Source organism: Xiphophorus couchianus, chromosome 15, assembly GCF_001444195.1.
Source record: "Xiphophorus couchianus chromosome 15, X_couchianus-1.0, whole genome shotgun sequence".
NCBI classification, from domain to species: Eukaryota; Metazoa; Chordata; class Actinopteri; order Cyprinodontiformes; family Poeciliidae; genus Xiphophorus; species Xiphophorus couchianus.
In genome coordinates, this window is record NC_040242.1 from 21,833,474 (window position 1) to 21,853,543 (window position 20,070).

Genomic DNA, 20,070 nt, shown 5'->3' on the forward strand with positions numbered 1-20,070 from the left:
GTCATATTTTGTATGTTTTCGACAAAATCTGCCATTTTGACCGACTGTAATATGACACCAGTAAACAAAATAGTCGTGACTGTCTCCAAACCAATCCCAACTCATTTAAAATCCACCAGTAACCAATCAGAGCGCAGAGCCATTTGAAATGAAGGCTGAGCCACCCAATCGTAAAGCTTCGCGCCTTCCTGGTCACTGGTGGGTTTTGCCCGGTGAGGGAGGGAGAACGAGCTCTACGTCAAACATTAGCAAAGTTCGTTTTTTAAAATATTAAGCTTAATTCATTAATTCAGCGTCGTTGGGTGGATTATCTCTCACGTTTGCTCAGTGGAATTATTCGTGCAGTATAAGGTAAGTGTTCCTACATGATGCGTTTACTTGTGTTGGAGGATTTCCTGCCGCTTTACGCCTCTCTTTGTTGGCTAACGGGGGGGCTTAGCCGATGCTATCCCCAAGCTGCTGCTAACGGTAAACTGGGCTCAGACTAATTTCTGGAATCGCATCGTATTTTTACCAAAAGCATTATAAACACGTATTGAATTCGAAGCCTGCCTGTATGCCTACCATTTAAATACATTACATTTTACAGTGCAATAATTTTGGTCAGTTTTGGGTGGGCGGAGTTGTCAGTTAGCTGCTCTAGTAAACGTTATTTTACCAACATTGAGAATAATATACGCAATCATGCAGCGCGCAGGAATTAGATTGCGCCCGCCTTGTCAAATGGCAAGTTTAACAGACTTGAAGAAATAACGTCCGCTCTCTTGGCTTTTATGTTACAAGGGTGTCATGCATGCTATTATTCCCTTCCTTTTCATAAAATAGTCTGTATTCAGTGTAAATTGATAGGCGCGCAGGCTTTGTCTGTTTGGCGGATGCATCAGGGTTTCTTCAGCAGCAGTATTTGAATGCATGACGTTTTCCCTCCTTTCCGTTTTGTTGCTTGTAGCTGCAGCAGGATTCTCTGAAAGCAAAGCCAACGCACGGCGGATTTTTTTTAAAGCAACAGTTCATGTTTTTATTATTATTTTTATTTTACATTTTCTTTAACCAGGTTGTTGCATTATTAGTGGCTTATAAGCAACTTATTAAGTGGCTAGTAACCAAACGAGGCTGAAGGCCAAAACTATCAAATTAGATTTCCCTCAGAAAAAAAATAATAAAATACAAGGCAGGTGTTTAAGCCCATACACTTGGGTGTTTGCCTTTGACGTTTAGTAGTTTCGAAAGTGATTAAATATTTAATAAATAAATACTTTTTTTCATTAAAACGAACTAACGTGACGGTTTTGTATTTGTGTTCTAGCCTCAAAGCGAAAGCGTAAACCGGGTTTCCCCTCTGAGTTGGAGAAAACGCGACTGCAGGGCGAATGTAAAAAGTCCATGTTCCAGATGTGGGTGGGGGTCTCAATGTAACTTTTAAAAAAAAAAAAATTATTTGAAACTCCACCCTCTGGTGAGAGCCGTGTCTCTTCTCATAAATTGGCTGGCAGTCCGTCATCGGCAGGATCTGGACTTTCCACATTGGACATGGACCTGAGCCAGCAGACCTGAGGACCAGAGCACAGGCCGGCTTTGGGTGTGTCGCTTTTGAAACGAGCTTTCGTGTTTTTACGAGATGCGATTATTGAGACCAAAGTAACCAGTGAATCTGGGGCTGATTGGCAACATGTGACTTAAATATGTCGTATTATAGGATTGCGTTTCTGGTTTGTTTAAGGAATTTTGAGGCTTTTCAATTGTCCTCTGATTGTAGATTAGGTAGAAGAAACAGTTGTAGTCAAAGACCTGCAATCTGGGTTATTTTAAATCAGCTTCTTCAGGTTCTTGTCTTGTAGCAGAGATGTGTGAACCGCTGGAATGTTCAGGATCCTGACTGCTGACAGCAGGCTGTGCCTCCAAGTAACAAAAAAAACAAACTATAATTGAACTTAAAAACTCAGGCTAGTTGAACCCAGATATTTTTGTCTTGGGTGTTTAAATCCCTGCTGTTTTCTAACTAAGGCTGAATGTTGTTCAATAATATTTTTATTATTTTTTACAACGTGTCTTTTGCAGTTTATAGCTTAGAGGAGCATTTGCTGCGTTTTCAATGCATATGTGCACAAATCTTTGTCTATTCCGCTAATGTCAAAAAATCCAATTTCGCAATTGCAGTGTTTCTATTAAATAAATGAATTAAAATCACACTTGAAAAAGCTTGTTCACACGACAAGTCATTAAAAAACATGGCAGTTACTGATGTAAACTGTTTTGTAAGATGTATTCATAATTCAGCCTCATCTGCCTTTTTTTAAGGAAATTATAGTCGGAGATTTTACAGAAGAGCAATTGATTCAATACGTTCAAATGACGCACAACTTTTTATGCAATGCTGTAAGAGGTCTGGTGAAGCAGGCTGCACATTGTTCGAACCCCCCCAGCCTCCCCCCAAAAAAAACAAGAATAAACCATGTCAAGAAAATCCGAGCTCATCCCACTTCCCCATGCTGGAGATTTTAGTTTAACAGTAATAATAAATAAAGTTATCTTTAAAATGAATCACTCAAGTGACATCAAGGCCCAGCAGTAGACTTAAGTGTCAATAAAGTTAGTTTAACAGTAATAATAAATAAAGTTATCTTTAAAATGAATCACTCAAGTGACATCAAGGCCCAACATTAGACTTAAGTGTCAATAAAATAAATCTAGTTGTGTGTGTTGTTTTTGTCTCATGCAAACTTTGCTTTAATTCTACTTTTTTCTATCTAATCATAAGAAATCATAGTCAGTCAGAGAGATTCATTAAACAGGAAAAGCAGGTTTCCTGGAAAAAGAGGAAGTTTCCAGCCTGCAGATTTATAAAAATAGCTGAGACTATTTCTTAGTTTAAAGCATGAAAGTTTTAAAGAATGAAATCTAAACATTATTAGTAATTGGATAAGATTCAAAGTAAAATACTTATATTAATATTGGTTTAATTGTAATAATACTTACACTTACATTTGTGAGAACACTTACAAGAAAAACAAGTAACTGTAACTTTAGTAGTAAATAATTAGAATCATGTATTATTCTTGGTTTCTTTTCAGAAAAACATCTGTAATAACTCACATTAAGATTATAATAAATATAATTAATAAGTTATAGTTATAAAATTATAAATGAATGCTAAATCAGAGAAGCTAAAGAAAATAAATGTGATATAAATGTGATTTTGACATTAAACTTGAAATGGTGTAAAAGGTTGTAAAACTGCAATTAAACATCACTGATATGTTGGAGGTAGATGGTAGGTGAAAGGTGACAGGAAGGGAAACAGGGGAACTAACAGGAGAGCAGAGATGATCAGCACCTTATATGGAAACAGGAGGTTGAGCAGCCCTGAGACATTGGCACAGACATCATGACATGATGTCTCTTAAGACAGTGACGGATATGAGATCATCTGTCTAAGCAGACAGATGAACCCTATATAAGGTGGGTGCAAAAGAGGAACCTTTTGTTGGATCCTCCGGGCAGCTTCGAGCCAAGATCGAGATGGACAAAGAACTCTGCAGCTGAAGAAGAGCCGGGGCCACGGAGCCGGAGACTGTCCTGCACATGGAGACCAACCCGTCTGGCCCACAATCTGTGGCTTCGAATCGCACTTCTCTCATCGGCTGGGTTCTGACCCCAAAGACAAAGATGAAGACAAAGACAAGGAAGAAGAACTGGTGCCTTTTTTCCTGCCAGCACCAAGTCCTGTGTGACCTCAGCATCCATGCGGAGAGGAGGCTCATCAGACCTGCGGAGATCCTGGCCTTCATCGATCAACATCTTCCTCCTGTTGCAACACCTTCTTCATCATCGTGCCAGGTCTGGGGTTCGAGGCGCCAAACTCCGTCCGTCTCTCTCTAAGGTTCCCTTTTTTAGTTCTCAGTATCAGCAGTAGGGAAAGATAGACTAGATGATTGATTTTACTTATTTGATTATTTCTGCTACTGAATTAAGCTGTACTGACCCTTGCAAAAATGCCTTACTAATAAAATATTTAGCATAAAGAAAATCTAAAAGATGTTGTGGACATTCAGTTAATGAGTCACCTTAAAGTTCTTTGATGGTTGTAAAATAGCTGTGATGTTTGATTCTGGAGAGGAAGAGGTGGAAAATGTTTTTAGGTTGCTGGTAGCCCATATTTAAAACCTCATCCTTGGGACTCGCCCGAGTCACTAAAACCTACCTGGTTCAATAACAAATGCAAGTTGCAAAATAGAGAACGAGCGACCGTTAACAGGTGTGCTCTGTGAAACTAGTTGGCTGTAGGCTGCTCAGTCTGGCTAATTCACAGGGGGAAGAAGGGTGGGACACCTGGATGGAGGCCGTCAGAAACCAGGCGAATCGTTTCTCGAAACCAGCTTAAACAGAGTTTACTTCGGTTCTGGACAGGGTAAATCCCAGCAGATTTAGGAAACTCAACGGACCCGTTAGACGGAGAGCTGGTAGCACATCTCCCCTCTCAGAAGAGGAAGTACGAGAGTGAGAGAGTAGAGACAGAAAGGAGGGGGGGGGGTGTTGCGCAACAACAACCATCTTCCTCCTACATTCTGTCGTCTTTCATATTGTAGTTTTCGACAGTAGTAACATCCGGTGGTTGATCTCGTGGGATGGGGGTGGTTCCGTTTCATTTTTGCGAAATACATCTATTTCTAATTTTTATAGAAAAAAAATAATTTTATGTCTGTCATTGGCACAAAAAAAATTCCACTTGTGATTGTTGTCAAACTCGGTGCCAGAGATCACATCACAGAGATCTGCTATCTCTGAGCATCGCTGAGTTTCCTTTCATTCCTGCCTTCTCTGTTGTGTCTTTTCCTCGTGGCCTGACTTGAATGAAGAGCTTCTGGGTAAACCTACTGGGGACGTGCCTGTCAGCAGTTCTGCTGTACTGTGCTGGTGTTCCCACTCACCGGGTCCCTCTGCTCTGTAATGTCATTATGCTGACGTTGCTTGGCCCATCCCTTTGTGTACAGTGGTCAGCTCTACTGTATCATTCTGTTGTTCCAATTGTGTTCTAATGGAGGTTTGTCCACTTGAAACTCTTTGACCTGTATGTAGTGTAGTTCAGATTTGCTAACAGTGTTGTGGTTTCAGTCTACCACAATGGGCTCCAACCTAACAGCAGTAGGGGTTTAGAGTAAAGGCACAATTGGTTAAAATGTCAGCTTTGTAGTCTGTTTAGGATGTAAAGGACTTCAGCTTGCTCCACCACATCTGATGGGTGTAGAAGAATTTCCTCAATGGGTTTCAGTGTAGCAGACTGTGCGCGTCAATGTTTTTAGTTTGAAATACTTGATGAGTAGACGCGCCATTTCCGCCTGTGTGTTTAGTAGCTTTGTGATGGGTTCAGCTCCCATATAGAAGAAGGTTTTTCTCCGATGCATTACTATAATTCTTGACCTTATGCCTTTCTGCACTTACTGAAATAGTCACATGACGATCCGTGTCATTGCTGGTTTTTTGCTGTCCTTTAAATAGAAGGTATTTGGGTTAAGTTGATGTTGATGCTTATTTATTAATTAAAATTAAGTAGCTGTTGAGTCCTGGTGAAAGTGTCATGTCTAACACATTTTAACTCTCATCATTTCTACTCATTGCTGCGTTAAAGAATTTCAGAAACACAAAAATGACTCCTAAAGGTACTTTTAGGGATTGGCAGTTGTCAAGCAGTTTATCAAAAAAATAATTATTGTGATTGTGAGAATTATAAAATAACAGATTTTTGTTGCAAATTTCCAAACTACCTCTTGTCATTGTTGCTTATGGTGATTTAACTATTTTCTCATCTGTTGGTCACAGAGGAGGGAAAAGACAACATTCAATATCAATAATAAAACAAATTCAATCCTGGATCATTGCAGACATCCTATTCATACATAGCTTGAGGCCATTGTGTGCTTATTTTATGGCAGTTTTAAAAATGAAATCTCATGGATTATTTATTTATTTTTTCTGTTTTGTATTGGCAAATGTATCATAGAACTGGAGTCTTATTGAAACTGTAATAATTATCAACATTCTCCAATGCAGAAAAAATGTGATTTATTTATGTCCACACTGAGTCTATACTTACTTCCGTTATTGCGGTAAAATTGCATTACATAATGTAACATAAAGTAACCCGGAGACAGAAATAGGCACTATGATTATGGTTAAGTTTTATTTTTAGATATTTTTAATGCTTCTCATCATTATTATCACCATAAAATGAAAACTTTCAAGTCCATATCACCTGTTCCTAATTACCATTTTAATACAGGGATTATTGGAGTTATATTTATGTTGTCCACATAAATAATTTTTGTATTGATACAGATAACTAGATGACATTCTATATCATCACTGGAAATGTTCTATAAGACCTGGCTGGTCTAATTAAAGACCAGGGTAGGAATCCAGGAACAGCTCCATAAATAAGAGATGTATTGCGTTTGGGCTTGTCAGATTAAATGAACTTTTATGTTAAGGATATTTTTTTGGCTTTGTTGATAAAGAATTTACAGGAAAGTGGGTTGTGGGGGGAGACGTGACACACCGCCACGTCCAAATGTACCTTTTGGAAAAAAAAAACAAACAAACCTTAAGGAGGTATAAAATAGAGTAATTAGACCAAAATTTCTAAACTAAAAATGTTTATTTTATTGCTCTGGTGTAATATTATCATCTTAAAGTCTGTGTTTCCATTAGCAGTAAGCAACAAATTATTATTATTATAAAGGTCTGAAAATATCAGTGTAATTACTGTGTCTTACTAAATGAGTTAAATAACTGAAATAAATGAACTTTTCTCTTTTGCTGTTGCTCAGTAAATTAAAATATCTAATTGAATTTTGTGGTCTTGAAACTGACATTATTAAACCTTTTTTATATATATTTTGTAAGTGACTATAGTCCACTTAACGGGGATCTGTAACATGATCTGCTCCTTTAATCTCCAACAGAAAAGCAACAGTTGTTCTGACTGCTGTTTCTCCAAGTTATCTTTAGTGTTTATTCATTTTGTAGAGATGCACCAATTGCAGATTTTTGGCTGATGACCTTTTTTCTTTTTTAAAGCCTGACTTACCGATTCCAATTTTGGCCAGTGCAGATTTACTTCTTTTTTTTATTTTCTTGTCAGAAAACCTCGGTAAGTTGGCAATAGCAGGGTGACTGTAGTTAACCAAACACGTGCAGCCCTGCCAGTCAGTCCTCTCTCTGTCATTGAAACGGTGACTGATTCTCAGATCAGATCGCTGGATAAGATCGGTTTGTCATGAGAGGATCGACTGACCGCTGATCTCCCAAAATGATACAAATGGAGCCGAATTTATCAGAGCACCCAAGTTATTTTGATGAACACATGTGCCACTTGTAGTTTGCCAACTGTGGTTTCAAAACCATCTCTACTATATTAAGAGCAGTGGTGACGCTTCTTAAACTTCCACATACCGTAGATGTACTTGTTATTTGTGACCACAAGTTTTTCTCTGGATATTCCTAGGCTCTCTTTAAAAGGAACTGAAACCAAAGGAATGAAAATGCTTTCTGATTTTGAAACCAATATGATGCAACAAAGAAAACATTTAGCCCACAGTGATTGGGTTGCTGCATATCTGGCCAGTTGTCCTTCTGTACCTCCTCTTTCACTCCCCTCCCATCTCTCTGTGCCCTCCTGCTCGTCTCCAGTGGTCCATTACTGTGTTTCACTCCTCCTCAGGTGGTTGACCATGCCTTCTCTGAAGTACCAAGCAGGGGACAAGGTAATGGGCCGCTGGCCCGGCAGCAGCCTGTACTACGAGGTCAAAGTGCTGGGCTACGATGCTAAGAGCCGCCTCTACACAGTCATCTACAAGGACGGCACAGAGCTGGAGCTCAAGGAGCAGGACATCATGGTACTGCCACTGTATTGACTCATCTCCATGATGTTTGGGGATCCACTTTTTTCAGTACCGATACGATATCTAAGGTTTATTATTGGCTGATACAGAAAAACACTGCAGAATTGATTTGAAATGTGTGGGGTTTTTTTAAACACAGACATAAATGTAGTAAATTACAGATTTATTTGATAACTCTGCACCAGCACAGCTCACTTAAATACACCAACAGCTTCACCAGTTTGGTCAAACATGTAAAAGCAACTTTAATTTGTTCAGTCAGTGCAAGAAGGAGAATAACAGCCAATGGAAAGTAAATAATAAACTGAAACTGACTAAAACATGTTGGCCACTGTCATACAAATACGTATGAATAAATTGCAACAAACTTTTCAAATGGTTCAGTAAGTGCAATTAGGAATTCTAAATAGAATGTAAAATAATAAAGCATGATGTCACTCATAGGACAAAGTGTAGAATTAGACTGAATAGATCTGTTCTTCTAGATAGGACACATTATGGATACCTAATCTAGAACTTTTTTCAATATCTATCAGATCAGTGCATCTGAAGTTTTAACAAATTTCCTCCTTCTCACCGCCTCCTGATTTTGATATTATAGCTTTCTATGTATCAATATATACAATTAATACTTTTTTTCTTCCAACAGAGTGTCACCAGCTTCCAGCAGCGCACTCGCTCGCGCTCCCGCTCCAACTCCCGTTCCCCCGGGCGCCGCCGCAGCCGCTCACGCTCCCCCGCTAGGACCACACGTCGCTCATCATCACGTACCACCGCTGCTGCTGCTGCCGTCGCCACAGACAGCACACCGTCTTCACGCGGGGATAAAAAGCTCAAGCAAGCAGCTGAAATCAAGATCAGCCCCATAGTAAGGCTTTTCAGAAAGACTCTGTCAAAAGTCACTAGGACCTTTTCTTCATCTCCAGAAATGTCTGTCTTGGATTTTGACCAAAGTTCCCTTCGTGTGTTCCTCACCTTATCTTTTTTCCTCCTGTTTTCTTTTGATCCTCTCATCTCCATCGATCTCCCTCTGTTTTCTGACGGGCAGCAGCAGCAGGAGAAAAAGCCAGCCGAGAACAATAGCAACAATAAACATGAAAAGAAAGAGGAGAATAACATGGCTAGCAAAGTCAATGAGGTGAGTTCTGGATTATTATGTAGCAAAATACCTGGAATATCCATCCATTACCCAATACACTTATCCCTAGTGGGGTCACAAAGGCTGCTGGTCTGCATCTCCAGTGGTCAACAGACAAAAGGCAAACTGGAACTTTTCCTTAGTTTTTATCAAACCAAGTTTCATCAACATACTGACAGCTGAGCTGCCAGAACATGTCTAGACTGCCACATAAAAACAGAAAGGGATAAGTCTATGTAAAGACTGGGTCGTGAAACAGCTGATCAATTGATTAATCATGTGTATTAATCACAATTAATCAATTATTAAAAAGTCTTGGGATATATATATAATGTGTTTACAGTCATGATTTTAAACTACATTTAATTAAATTATTTCTGAGCCCATATTCTGAAATAATGACTCTATTAAAGTGGGTAATGAGAAACGGGATTCAAACCCAGGACTCTGTTGCTTCAAGGCACCATTGATCCCAACTGAGCCACTATGCAGCCGTTTTGTTCACAAAATTAAAGTTTTATTCACACCTAAGGAGAATTTAGAGGAAATTAACCAAACGGTTATTATTTTAGATTGTGGCAGGAAGCCGGAGAGAAACCTGCAAACAGGAAACCTGTCTAATCTTTTTATCCCAGAAATTTAGTGTCTCTTGTCATAAATGTTTATGTAACTGTACTCATCAACACATGTTCTGTCCCAGTTACTTAAACTTCTCCAGCCTCAAAATGCTCGGTTATTTTTTCATCAGAGATATTTTCCTGAACCAAATTAGAAATTTCTAGCTCCTCTCTGAAAGCACCTTTATTGCTTTCGAGAGGAGGGGCTGGAGATACCGTCGCATTAGGTCTGTTTTCCTGGTCTTTCTCTTCTTTCTTTCCTTCCCATAAAGATAAATGAAGCCCCTTCTGTACATGTCTTCACTGCAGCTGCTGTCTGCAGTGATGACATGTTCATCAACAGCCTTTAGTGTTTGCTTTCCACGAATTAAGTAATATAAATCATTTTCAACGCTCCCTCAACGCACCTCTGAAAGCGCGACTACAAGTTATTCCTGTGGTTCAACGTAGAGCTGTGCAACCAGAGCTAACACGGTGGATTTTAAACTCTTACCTCAATGCAGAGTTCTACAAAGAGACATAATTCATCACAGGGAGTTGATGTAAATATCCATACATGTCATCCTGTGTCTAGCGCACGATCCCCGCTGAGGTAAACTTAAAAAACGCAGCGACAGCGCGCGAGGTAATGTAGAGGCGCCAGCTGTGTGATTGGTCCGCTCTGCCGGCTTTAAATTTGTAAAGTATAAACCTATCTTCTACAAACCTATATTTTAGGAATGAAAATACTACGCAAGTGAAAAGCTACAGAGAACTTTGCAATCCAGCTTGATAAAAAAAAAAAATTAAGCTTTTTTAAAAAAATTATTATTATTTTCCCAAAAAAACATGAACAAGCAACGCTTAGCTTGGTGGGGGAGCTATTAAAGCATGGTGGGCCGCCAGGCTTATAATACACTGGGGGAAACCCTGGAGAAACAGCTGAAAACGAGGAAGAAATTACATCCAAAAATACAGAAACCTGTGGATGTAATTGTGAGTTTCAAACACTTTCTCCACTATGAGTTAACGTGTTAATTTTTGACAGCTCTAGTGAAAACCGTGGTGTAAAACGGTTTTACAGAGACAGCAGAGAGAATGTACCTAACTCATGTTAATGCTAGCTATGGTTTGAGATGAGTGTGAGTTGCTGGAATGTCATGATGCGTGCAGGTTGATGGGGCCTTGTAAAGGCTTCGGTTGCTCCATCACATGGTGGAGCAGCACGCGGCTTTCATTTCTCTGCTTTGAAAAAAAAAAAAAAACGATCCAGTCTCAGGGCACAAGTTCAGTAACTGTTATTACTGTAACAGCAGCAGGATGTCCCTCCCAAAGGCCTTTTTTACCCCATACAGTTATTAAAGAACCATCTGTATGGAGTTATGTATACATTTTTAGCATTATAACCTGTCTGTGGAGCAGAAACATGTGTTCTGTTCAGTTTCTATTTATATCAATCAGTCGATCAAATTTTATTTGTATAGCACATTTCAGCAGCAAGACATTTCAAAGTGCTTTGCATCATAAGAAACACAAAGTCATGCAACATAGAATCAACAATCAATACATTACATTAAGTCAAGTTCCATCATGAAATTCGTAATTGATTACATTTCAAATACAATTCTAAGCAGGTTGGTTTTTAGTTGAGATTTAAAGGAAGTCAGTGTTTCAGCTGTTTTACAGTTTTCTGGAAGTTTGTTCCAGATTTGAGGTGCATAGATGCTGAAAGCTGCTTCTCCTTGTTTGGTTCTGGGCATGCAGAGCAGACCAGAACCAGAGGGGTCTGGAAGGTTGATACAACAACAATATCAACTTCAACTTTCTTGAGGTTAGGAGTAGGCCTGTCACAGTAACTAATTTTGCTGGATGATAAATTGTCCCAGAAGTTATCACGATAAACCATAATATTTTTGTTTTGAGACCATCTTCAAGTAATGATAATGCAAGAACAAATTTTTACAGATCAATAAACTTCAAATTCTGATGAACATTTAACACCTGGAAGACGTTTTAAATATCCAAAAGAAATAAACAAAACAGAAACAACAAAAGAAATAAATCATGAAGTCTCTGTAAACAAAACTGCCCTTCAAAATAAGGGCTAGTTAAGACCGAATCACCAGACTGACTTTTATCATCCAGATTTTAGTAGAAAGAGAAAAACGCTAAATTATGCTAGTGAAAGTTATTAGTTTGTTTTAATTGATCATGCAATTAATTGATTTATTGATTATTGTGACATTCCTCATTAGGAGTTGTCTAAGGATGCAAAGCTCACAGTGATCCTCTCCGGTTTCCCTCAGGCTGATGCTAAGGTAGAGGTGGATTCTGAGAAGAACCTGGGCCGCTACAACCTGCGCCGCAGGAAGGAAGATGGAGACTCCAAAGCAGCTGAAGCCAAGCCAGAGGAGAGGGAGGAGAGATCGTCTGCTGCCCCTCCTGCTGCCGCCGCCGCCTCCACCCCACTGGACTTTGGAGGGAACATAGGTGAGTCACAGGAGAAGCAGAAAATAAGTGCATGTCTCCAAGCAGAGGGGACCTCATTTAAACTGTGTGTCTGTCCCCAGGAGCCCTCGTCCTGATGCTCTTCCTGCCTGCCTGGGTTCTGTTTCTGGTCCTCCAGGTGAACCAGAAGGATCCCAGTCTGACAAACCTCCCTACTCTGCCTCCACTCGAAACTTTCTGGGATCCTCAAGCTCTTGGCTTTGTCATCATCTGGATTTTCTTCCAGGCTCTGCTCTACACTTTGCCTGTTGGGAAGGTGAGTGAGGATCAGGAGGTTTAATGATGTGAGAACACCGCTGCTGGATGTAGTCCAGGCTTCATGTGAACCGGCACATGACCTGGAGGAAGGCAGAGATTGGATTAGTGGTCAGGAGGAATGGAAGCTCTCTTGCTGACATGTTAGGAGCTCAGAAGGCTCTGTCCTGCTCCCACTGTAAACATAATCTTGCTAAATCAGATTTTAGATAATCCACTACTGATCATGTCATATTTAAAGGGGCAATGCTCTGTAAAATCCTCTTTTTTTCATAATTTGTCATGTTATAATGTTATTTCCTCATCAAAAACATACCTAGAGTGTTGTTTTGATTATTTCATGCATGTTTGAGAACTCCTTTAAAATCCATGGCAACCATTCATCTCTGCAAAATGCCTGGTTGGCTCTACACCTGTCTTTGAGAACAACGCTCCTCCTCAGAGCTGCAGCTTCTAAGCTTCCGCCTCACAGAGCAGCCCTCTCCCACTCAGCTCCTTCAGACTAGCAGCAGCAATTAGCAAACACCTGATGAAAATGCTGAGCTCATTATAAGAGTTAATTCTCATTGCAACGCTGATAAAAACATTGTTAAAGGGTTAATAGAGTTGTGATAACTTCCTGAAGGCGGAGTTTCAGAAAGAGCAGGAGTTTTTAAAGAGACAGAGGCCCAATTTCAAGGTGTTGCATTACAAAGTCAAATTTCATATTTATAGCATTTTTATAACTGAAGTTGACATGGTTACTTTATTGCACTATAAAATGACACAATGTGCCTGTAAACTACATAAATACTACCTGTTTATTATTGATGCCCAGCTTCTGTTTTTACTGTCTGATTCTTCTCTCTGTTGTCTTATTTCAATCCGTTTCCTTTTCCTCTGTGTTTCTGTAGCTGAGTGAAGGAGTCCTGCTGAGGTCTGGGAGAAGGCTCACATACAGAACCAATGGTAAGACTTATCTGATCACACTCTGTGACTGAGCCTGTTCTGTTCTCACCTTACCTGGATTTCATGCTTTTAATTTGACCTCTGACTGAACTGTGACACACTGAAGCAACTTTGTTCCCAGATGTTCATTGTCATCATAGGTTTTAATAACAGTCACTTTTTCTTCCAGATTAACCAGTTGTGTATCTGATAGCCATTATCAAAGGACTGTTTACATTTCAATAATTGTTGGCCAATGTATTCCAGGTGTTATGAACTTGCATTTGTCATGCTAATGTAACTGTTGTGGCCATTTATGCTAAATTTTTGTAGTTTGTAATTTCTACCAATTTTGTTTTGTTCTTTGGGTAGTTAGAATATATTTACGTTAATTTAGAACCAAAATTTGTAATTAATTTTTACATTTGGAATTGTTTAGATTACCTTGTTAATTGTTAGACCCTCCCATTAATTTGAGTAATTAAGAACACACCGGGTGCTTGGTGGAGGTGGATTGTTTGGTAAATGTCTGGTGTGGACGGGAGGTTTTGTAAAATGATTTTTTGACCACTTGTTTATACTTGTTTACACTTTTTTATACCTTCAAACATTAAATTGAGATTATTTTTCATTTTGACTAAGTTGCAAGACGTTTTTTGGTAATTATTTTGTCTCTAGTTTTACAATAAATAAATCAATTCGGAAGTGTGTACAAATCCAAAACCACCTGTTACCACCCACAGCCTTTATTGGAATTTTTGGCTTTTTTGGAATGGAGAAAAAGCCAACGGACTGACTGGCTAAACGACAGTAACGTTTAGCCAGTCAGTCTCACAGCATCAGATGTTCACAAAGGTCACAGAGTGATGGAAGCTCCCGTCCAGTTTTCTGTGTAGGCCTGTCTCAATAAATAAATCAATAAATCACATCATACATTAAAATGAGCTCAGTCATTTCCATTTGCACAATAAATAGTTTTCGCTGTTTTCTCTGGATGATAAAACTGGTGCTTTGGTCTCGATCAACAATTTTGATGACAGAAACTTCATAATTTATATTATCTTGTTATTTTTGCTGTTTTGTTTTATTTATTTTGGATATTTAAAATGTCTCCCAGTTCCAGTGTTGCATGTTCACTAGAATTGAAAGTTTATTGCTCTGTGAGAGTATGTTCTTGTATTATCATATCATCAGCATTATGTTACTTGAAAATGGTCTCAAAACGACAATGTTATCGTTTATCGCAATAACTTCTGGGACAATTTATCGTTGTGTGCAGGTTTCTTTACCTTTGTGGTCAGTGCTGCAGTGGTGGCAGCAGCAGTGTACCAAGGAGCTGACCTCACCTACATCCACAGCCACTTCCTGCAGCTGACCTCCGCCTCCTTCCTGGTGTCCATGCTCCTCAGCGTCTACCTGTATGTCCGCTCCCGCTCCGCCGGCCTTGATGAGCGGGCTCTGGGAGGAAACTCGGGTGAGACGCATCACAAATCAGCCATGCTCCGCCTCCGTGCGCTGTGCTTTCTCCTCATTTTAACGGCGCCTGCTGCCATCTGCTTTGACTCTCCAGGAAAGGTGATCTATGACTTCTTTAAAGGCCGTGAGCTGAATCCTCGCATCAAGGAGTTTGACCTAAAGTTCTTCTGTGAGATGCGTCCTGGACTCATCGGCTGGGTGAGTGCTGATGGCATTTCTTAGGATCATCATGCAAAGTGGGCAAGTAAGGCCAAACATCGCCACCAGGGGGCGCCACATGGCTCAGTGGCAGAGCAGGTTCACCATATGCAGAGGCTGCATGTCTTCTTCTCGCTCTGCCTTTCTTCTTCTCAATCTACTGTTGAATCATCACCTTAGTACTGTTAGAAAACAGCACCCCCTGCTGAATTTAGAGATCTATTATTTTTCTATGGTTTATTTTACACTTAATAACAATCTGTGGCTGTGAGTTGATTACAGTAACTAGTGAGGTGACTGTTTCATGGAAAGGCTCACTGAGTGATATTAACTAAACTGTGTTAACACTAACATTTAACGAATCATCGCTTCCATTTAAAACCATCGATTTGTTTGTTTTCCTTCTGATCATCACTACATTGTAATATACTACAATGTAGTGATGATCAGATTTAACACCATATTTATGAAGCAGTTGGTAACACGGTTGCCTAGAAACAAAAAGCTCCCGCGTCCTTTCTTGTTCCACTTTTGAAAGCTTCACTTGGACACTCAGGCAACAACAAAACATGACTGAGTTAATTGGTCTCTCTGAATTTTCCTTGGCCATAAGAGTGTGTGTATGAATGGCTGTTTGTCCTGTGAGTCTTAAACAGTGTTAGCTGATGCTCCTTTAGCGTACACACTGTGACTGTTTTCACAACTAGTATCTCTAGACATCAGAATTTGAATATAATCAAATCAGGAGGAAACTGGTCAGTTTGTCTCTTTCTGTGACTTTCACATTAAAGACCTTGGAATGAAGGACCATTTAAAAACAACAGGGCCTGTATTATTATGTATTCACAGAGAATCCTAAGACTAAAAGCAACTGGTGGTGACATCATGTTAGTAAAAGTCATAGCGTTTCTGGACGTTCGTTCCATTGACTGATATGACTTTACCTTCTTAGTGTCTGATCAACGTTGCCATGGCGCTGGCTGAGATGAAGCAGCAGAAACTGGACGCTCCGTCATACTCCATGATCCTGGTCAACGTCTTCCAGCTCATCTACGTGGTGGACGGCTTGTGGAACGAGGTTTGCTCAGCTCACTGCCAACATTCCCAGAAATGTCTCCTCTGTCAGCTGAAACGTGACTGAGCCAGTGTTTCTCCTCCAGGAGGCCATCCTGACCACCATGGACCTGATGGATGACGGCTTCGGCTACATGCTGGCCTTTGGGGATCTGGTGTGGGTTCCCTTCACTTACACCCTGCAGGCTAACTACCTGGTTAGCCACCCCAACCCCCTCAGCCTCCCAGTGCTCACTGCCATTGTTGTACTCAAACGTGAGTAGTATCATAGCAATTATCATAGCGAATTATTTAAAATATTATGACAACAATACCACAAAACATTGTAATAAAACTATATAGCGCACACTTGTTAACTTCATGTTAATGTAGTTTTAGAAATGTTCTGAACTATATCTGTTTTAGATCATATATAGTTTTGTAAACATTTTATGTCACCAGCACTTTGATACAGGCCTCTTAAAATAAGTGTTTCTGACCACAAATAGTTTTTATTTATTTACTGCATTTACTTTTATTTATGAAATTGTAATGTTTTTGTACATGGATGGAAATGAGCATTTTGCTGAATTCAGTATATTGACGAGAGTATTATACATTCATTAATATGCACTGTCCCATTTAAAGAAAATCTACCTGATGATGCAGTAATCAATATATTATGTAAAAATGGTCTCCAAGCAGAAATACTCTCGTTTATCGCATTAACTACTGTGACGATTCATCGTCCAGCAGAGTCAGTCGTCATGACAGTCTGTCTCTGTGTTTCAGTTGTCGGCTTCTACATATTCAGGAAATCAAACTCTGAGAAAAACGCCTTCAGGAGGAATCCGGCAGACCCCAGACTGTCCCGTAAGTTCAGCCCAGGGTTTGGGACGTCCTTTGGACGCCATCTTCCTCATGCTGTCACAGGAAAACTTCAGTGTCCTCTCTCCCGATGTGTCCAGATTTGAAAACCATCCCCACAGCTACAGGGAAGAGCCTGCTGGTGTCCGGCTGGTGGGGGGTGGTCCGCCATCCCAACTACCTGGGAGACCTCATCATGGCTCTGGCCTGGTCCCTACCATGTGGTGAGTGGACCTCACAAACATTCAGGCTCCAAAGGCCCAAAATGACACGGCTAACCCTGGAAAGTTTGTGTGAGTGAGCGAGTGAGTGAGAGAGAGAGAAAGAAATTCAAAAGGTGACAAACTAGACTAAGAAACATGACCAAGAGTTAAAGTGAAACCACATAGAGCATCTCTAGGTGTAGTTTTCTACACCTTTTAAGTGTACATTATCTATTAGCCTACCTAAAACTTAGGTCACTTTGTTAGTGATTTAGGTTGTTTTGTAAAAACAGAATACTTCTGTGCATTGTATTTTTGGTAAGCTACAAAACAGTCTGTAGTCTAAGCTGTTCAAGTTTTGTTTTTAAAATGTAAATTTAGTAGTTTGGACAGCAATGCTTTACATTTTTCATGTATTATATCACAGTACTATGTGCAGCTGAAAAAAGTTTGTATTGTTTCACAGATATTGTTCGATGTTATTCAATAAAATAAAATTGGAAAATTGAAGGTTTTTTATGACTTTGCATCACATGACAGTATCCCTTATTTAAAAAGCATCAATATCTGTCAAAATCAGAATCAACCGGCCAGAAAACTGCAATCGGTTCACTGCTAGTGGGAATCAGCCAGTGAAATCATACACTGCAGAGTCATAAATAAATCATAAATATTTGTCAATAAATATAAAACCACTCAGAATAGCTCGCTATGGAGAAATGAGAGCCCACTCCAGGTGATGTATGATGTTGTGCCCTTCCTGTCTGCAGGCTTCAGCCACCTGCTGCCCTGGTACTACATCATCTACTTCCTCATCCTCCTGGTGCACAGAGACTCCCGCGACATGAACGCGTGCCGACGGAAGTACGGCTCGGCGTGGGACAAGTACTGCCGAACGGTGCGCTACCGGATCATTCCCGGCGTCTACTGAGGATCCGATCCGATCCGAGGCCTTCCCCTCCCAGCATCATGACCACCAGGACGCCCTCTGAGCGTCCCGGACCGACTGACCCACTGACTTTGGAACATTTTTAAATCTGAATTGAAGAAGTTTTGATTTTTTTTTCTTCTTTTATATAATGAATAGGAAAAAAAGGACAATTATATTTTGGACTTTTTGAAGAACTGCCTTTTTAATAGAAAAATAATTATAAAAAATGAAATCTTTAAAAAGTTTACAAAAGAGGAGAAAATGAAAAGGAAAAAGTAAGCACCTCTTGTTGGAATATTTTGTTAGGACGTACTGTATATTTTTGTATATACACATTTGTTTTTTATACTTCAAAGTAACATACCACCTGCAGAACCTTCAGTTCTTTTTTTTATTATTATTTTTGAACAAATTTCCCTGTAGCAGCCGTTTTCACTCTGCTCCATTTCCAGCTTGGCTTTTCTGATTACGTCTAAGTAGACATTCCTGTCGTCAGCCTGTGTATATTGTGAAGGACGGGACTGACTGCGTCCCTCAGTGATGATCTGTACAGTGCAACTGTGACTCATGTTAATACTCAGGACTCCAATGTAAATTAGGACATTTTTTAGCTTCGTTTTGTTTCTAATCTATAGAAACCTAGTTTTAACTCGAGTGCGTCAGATGATTTTAGAGGTTTTATTTAAAAATGCACTAATGGGTTTTGTCTCGGTCCCAAAGTGTATTTGATTGGCTTCGCTACCTCAGCTTCACTCACTGTTCTCCCCTCCCTGGGCCCTCCAGGTGGCGCTGTGTTGCGAGTGTGACACAAGTCAAACTCGTCCGTTTTTAACAGCAACGTATATAGTAGAGTCTGGATGGTGCTATTTATTATGAACTGAATTGGTTATAAATTCCCATATAATGCCACTTATTTTCATTGATTGTACTTATTTTAAGCTTTAATTTCCACACGAGGCCAGTGATGACTGAATGAAGTTCTTACTGTGACGACCTGCCACGCCCGGTAGCATTGAAACCTGTCCATCTCCAAACCTCAAAGTGTTTTTATGCATGTTCAGCTGTAGTTCATCATACAAGTAGCAATACATCAGCTAAACTAAGTAGTTGGCTTTTTTTTAAATTTTTTTTTTTATGTTGTGCTGACTGAATATCTTGTAAATAATTTTTAATCATGTGATTTATTTTTTAAGAATAGAAGTGATAATAGTATAATTGCAATGTTTCCAAGTAGCTATTTAATGTTGCTTTATTTTATTTAAAAAATTTGCGATTTGTTTTTTAATTTAATTTTGACCACTGTATTTATGTTTACACCCAGGCCTGCCAGGGTTCTGGATTCCATTCAGTTTGGAATTGGCTCGACCCTGTTTTGCTCCAAGATTAATCTGTGGTGAATCATATGTTATAGTGGGAAGCAGTACAGCTGAACATCAACAGATCCAGTGGGGCTTACTGTGAGGAGGAATCCAGAATAGCAGCTTATCTGTGTAAATGTTGCAGCATCAAATAAAGATTTTCAGTATTTTCTTGTCCCACTTTGTGTGGCTTTATTTATTTACTTGCAGTTGTGAAGAACAAAGCCTTTCTGATTGGGTCGATTGAAAGTTGAGATATTCGAGTGATTCAATTCAAAGTAACTAAACTGCTTTAGGTGTTTTGATAATTGTGCTTTAAAAAATTTTTTTTTTCAAAATAACATAAGACCAATAACATTTTAAAATTTATTTTTAAAATAAAAATTTTTAAATTTTATTTTTAAAAAAAAATTTTAAATAAAAGTTTTATTTAAAAAAAAAAAATAAAACCAGATATTTTTATATCTGTTATCTATGTTGTATATAGATACAACATAGCTTGTATCTATATCACAAGCCATGTTGTGATATAGATACCGATGTAATTATGGGGAAGACACTTCAAGTCAATGATTGTTATAGAAGGTGGCTGTTCAGAGTGCAACATCCAAACAGAATGGAAAGGTGAGTGGAAGAAAGAACTATCCAAGGTTCACAATAAC

The 20,070-nt window shown here is 39.3% G+C and overlaps 1 protein-coding gene across 3 annotated transcripts; it reads left to right on the forward strand.

Moving 5' to 3' along the window:
- Positions 1-186: 186 nt before the first annotated feature.
- On the forward strand, positions 187-19,585 carry lbr (lamin B receptor). Of its 3 annotated transcripts, none has more exons than XM_028040603.1 (14): positions 187-351; positions 7,718-7,892; positions 8,548-8,766; positions 8,950-9,036; positions 11,939-12,122; positions 12,203-12,396; positions 13,289-13,343; positions 14,602-14,796; positions 14,893-14,996; positions 15,949-16,074; positions 16,157-16,325; positions 16,842-16,922; positions 17,018-17,140; positions 17,890-19,585. In XM_028040603.1, the coding sequence occupies exons 2-14, from the start codon at positions 7,728-7,730 to the stop codon at positions 18,048-18,050; spliced, it is 1,863 nt and encodes a 620-aa protein (XP_027896404.1). In that variant the 5' UTR covers positions 187-351; positions 7,718-7,727; the 3' UTR covers positions 18,051-19,585. The 3 variants fall into 3 exon arrangements, with proteins under 3 accessions (XP_027896404.1, XP_027896402.1, XP_027896403.1); XM_028040601.1 differs by having other exon boundaries at positions 188-351; positions 8,947-9,036; XM_028040602.1 differs by lacking the exon at positions 187-351 and adding an exon at positions 1,431-1,579 and having other exon boundaries at positions 8,947-9,036.
- The last annotated feature ends 485 nt before the right edge of the window (positions 19,586-20,070 follow it).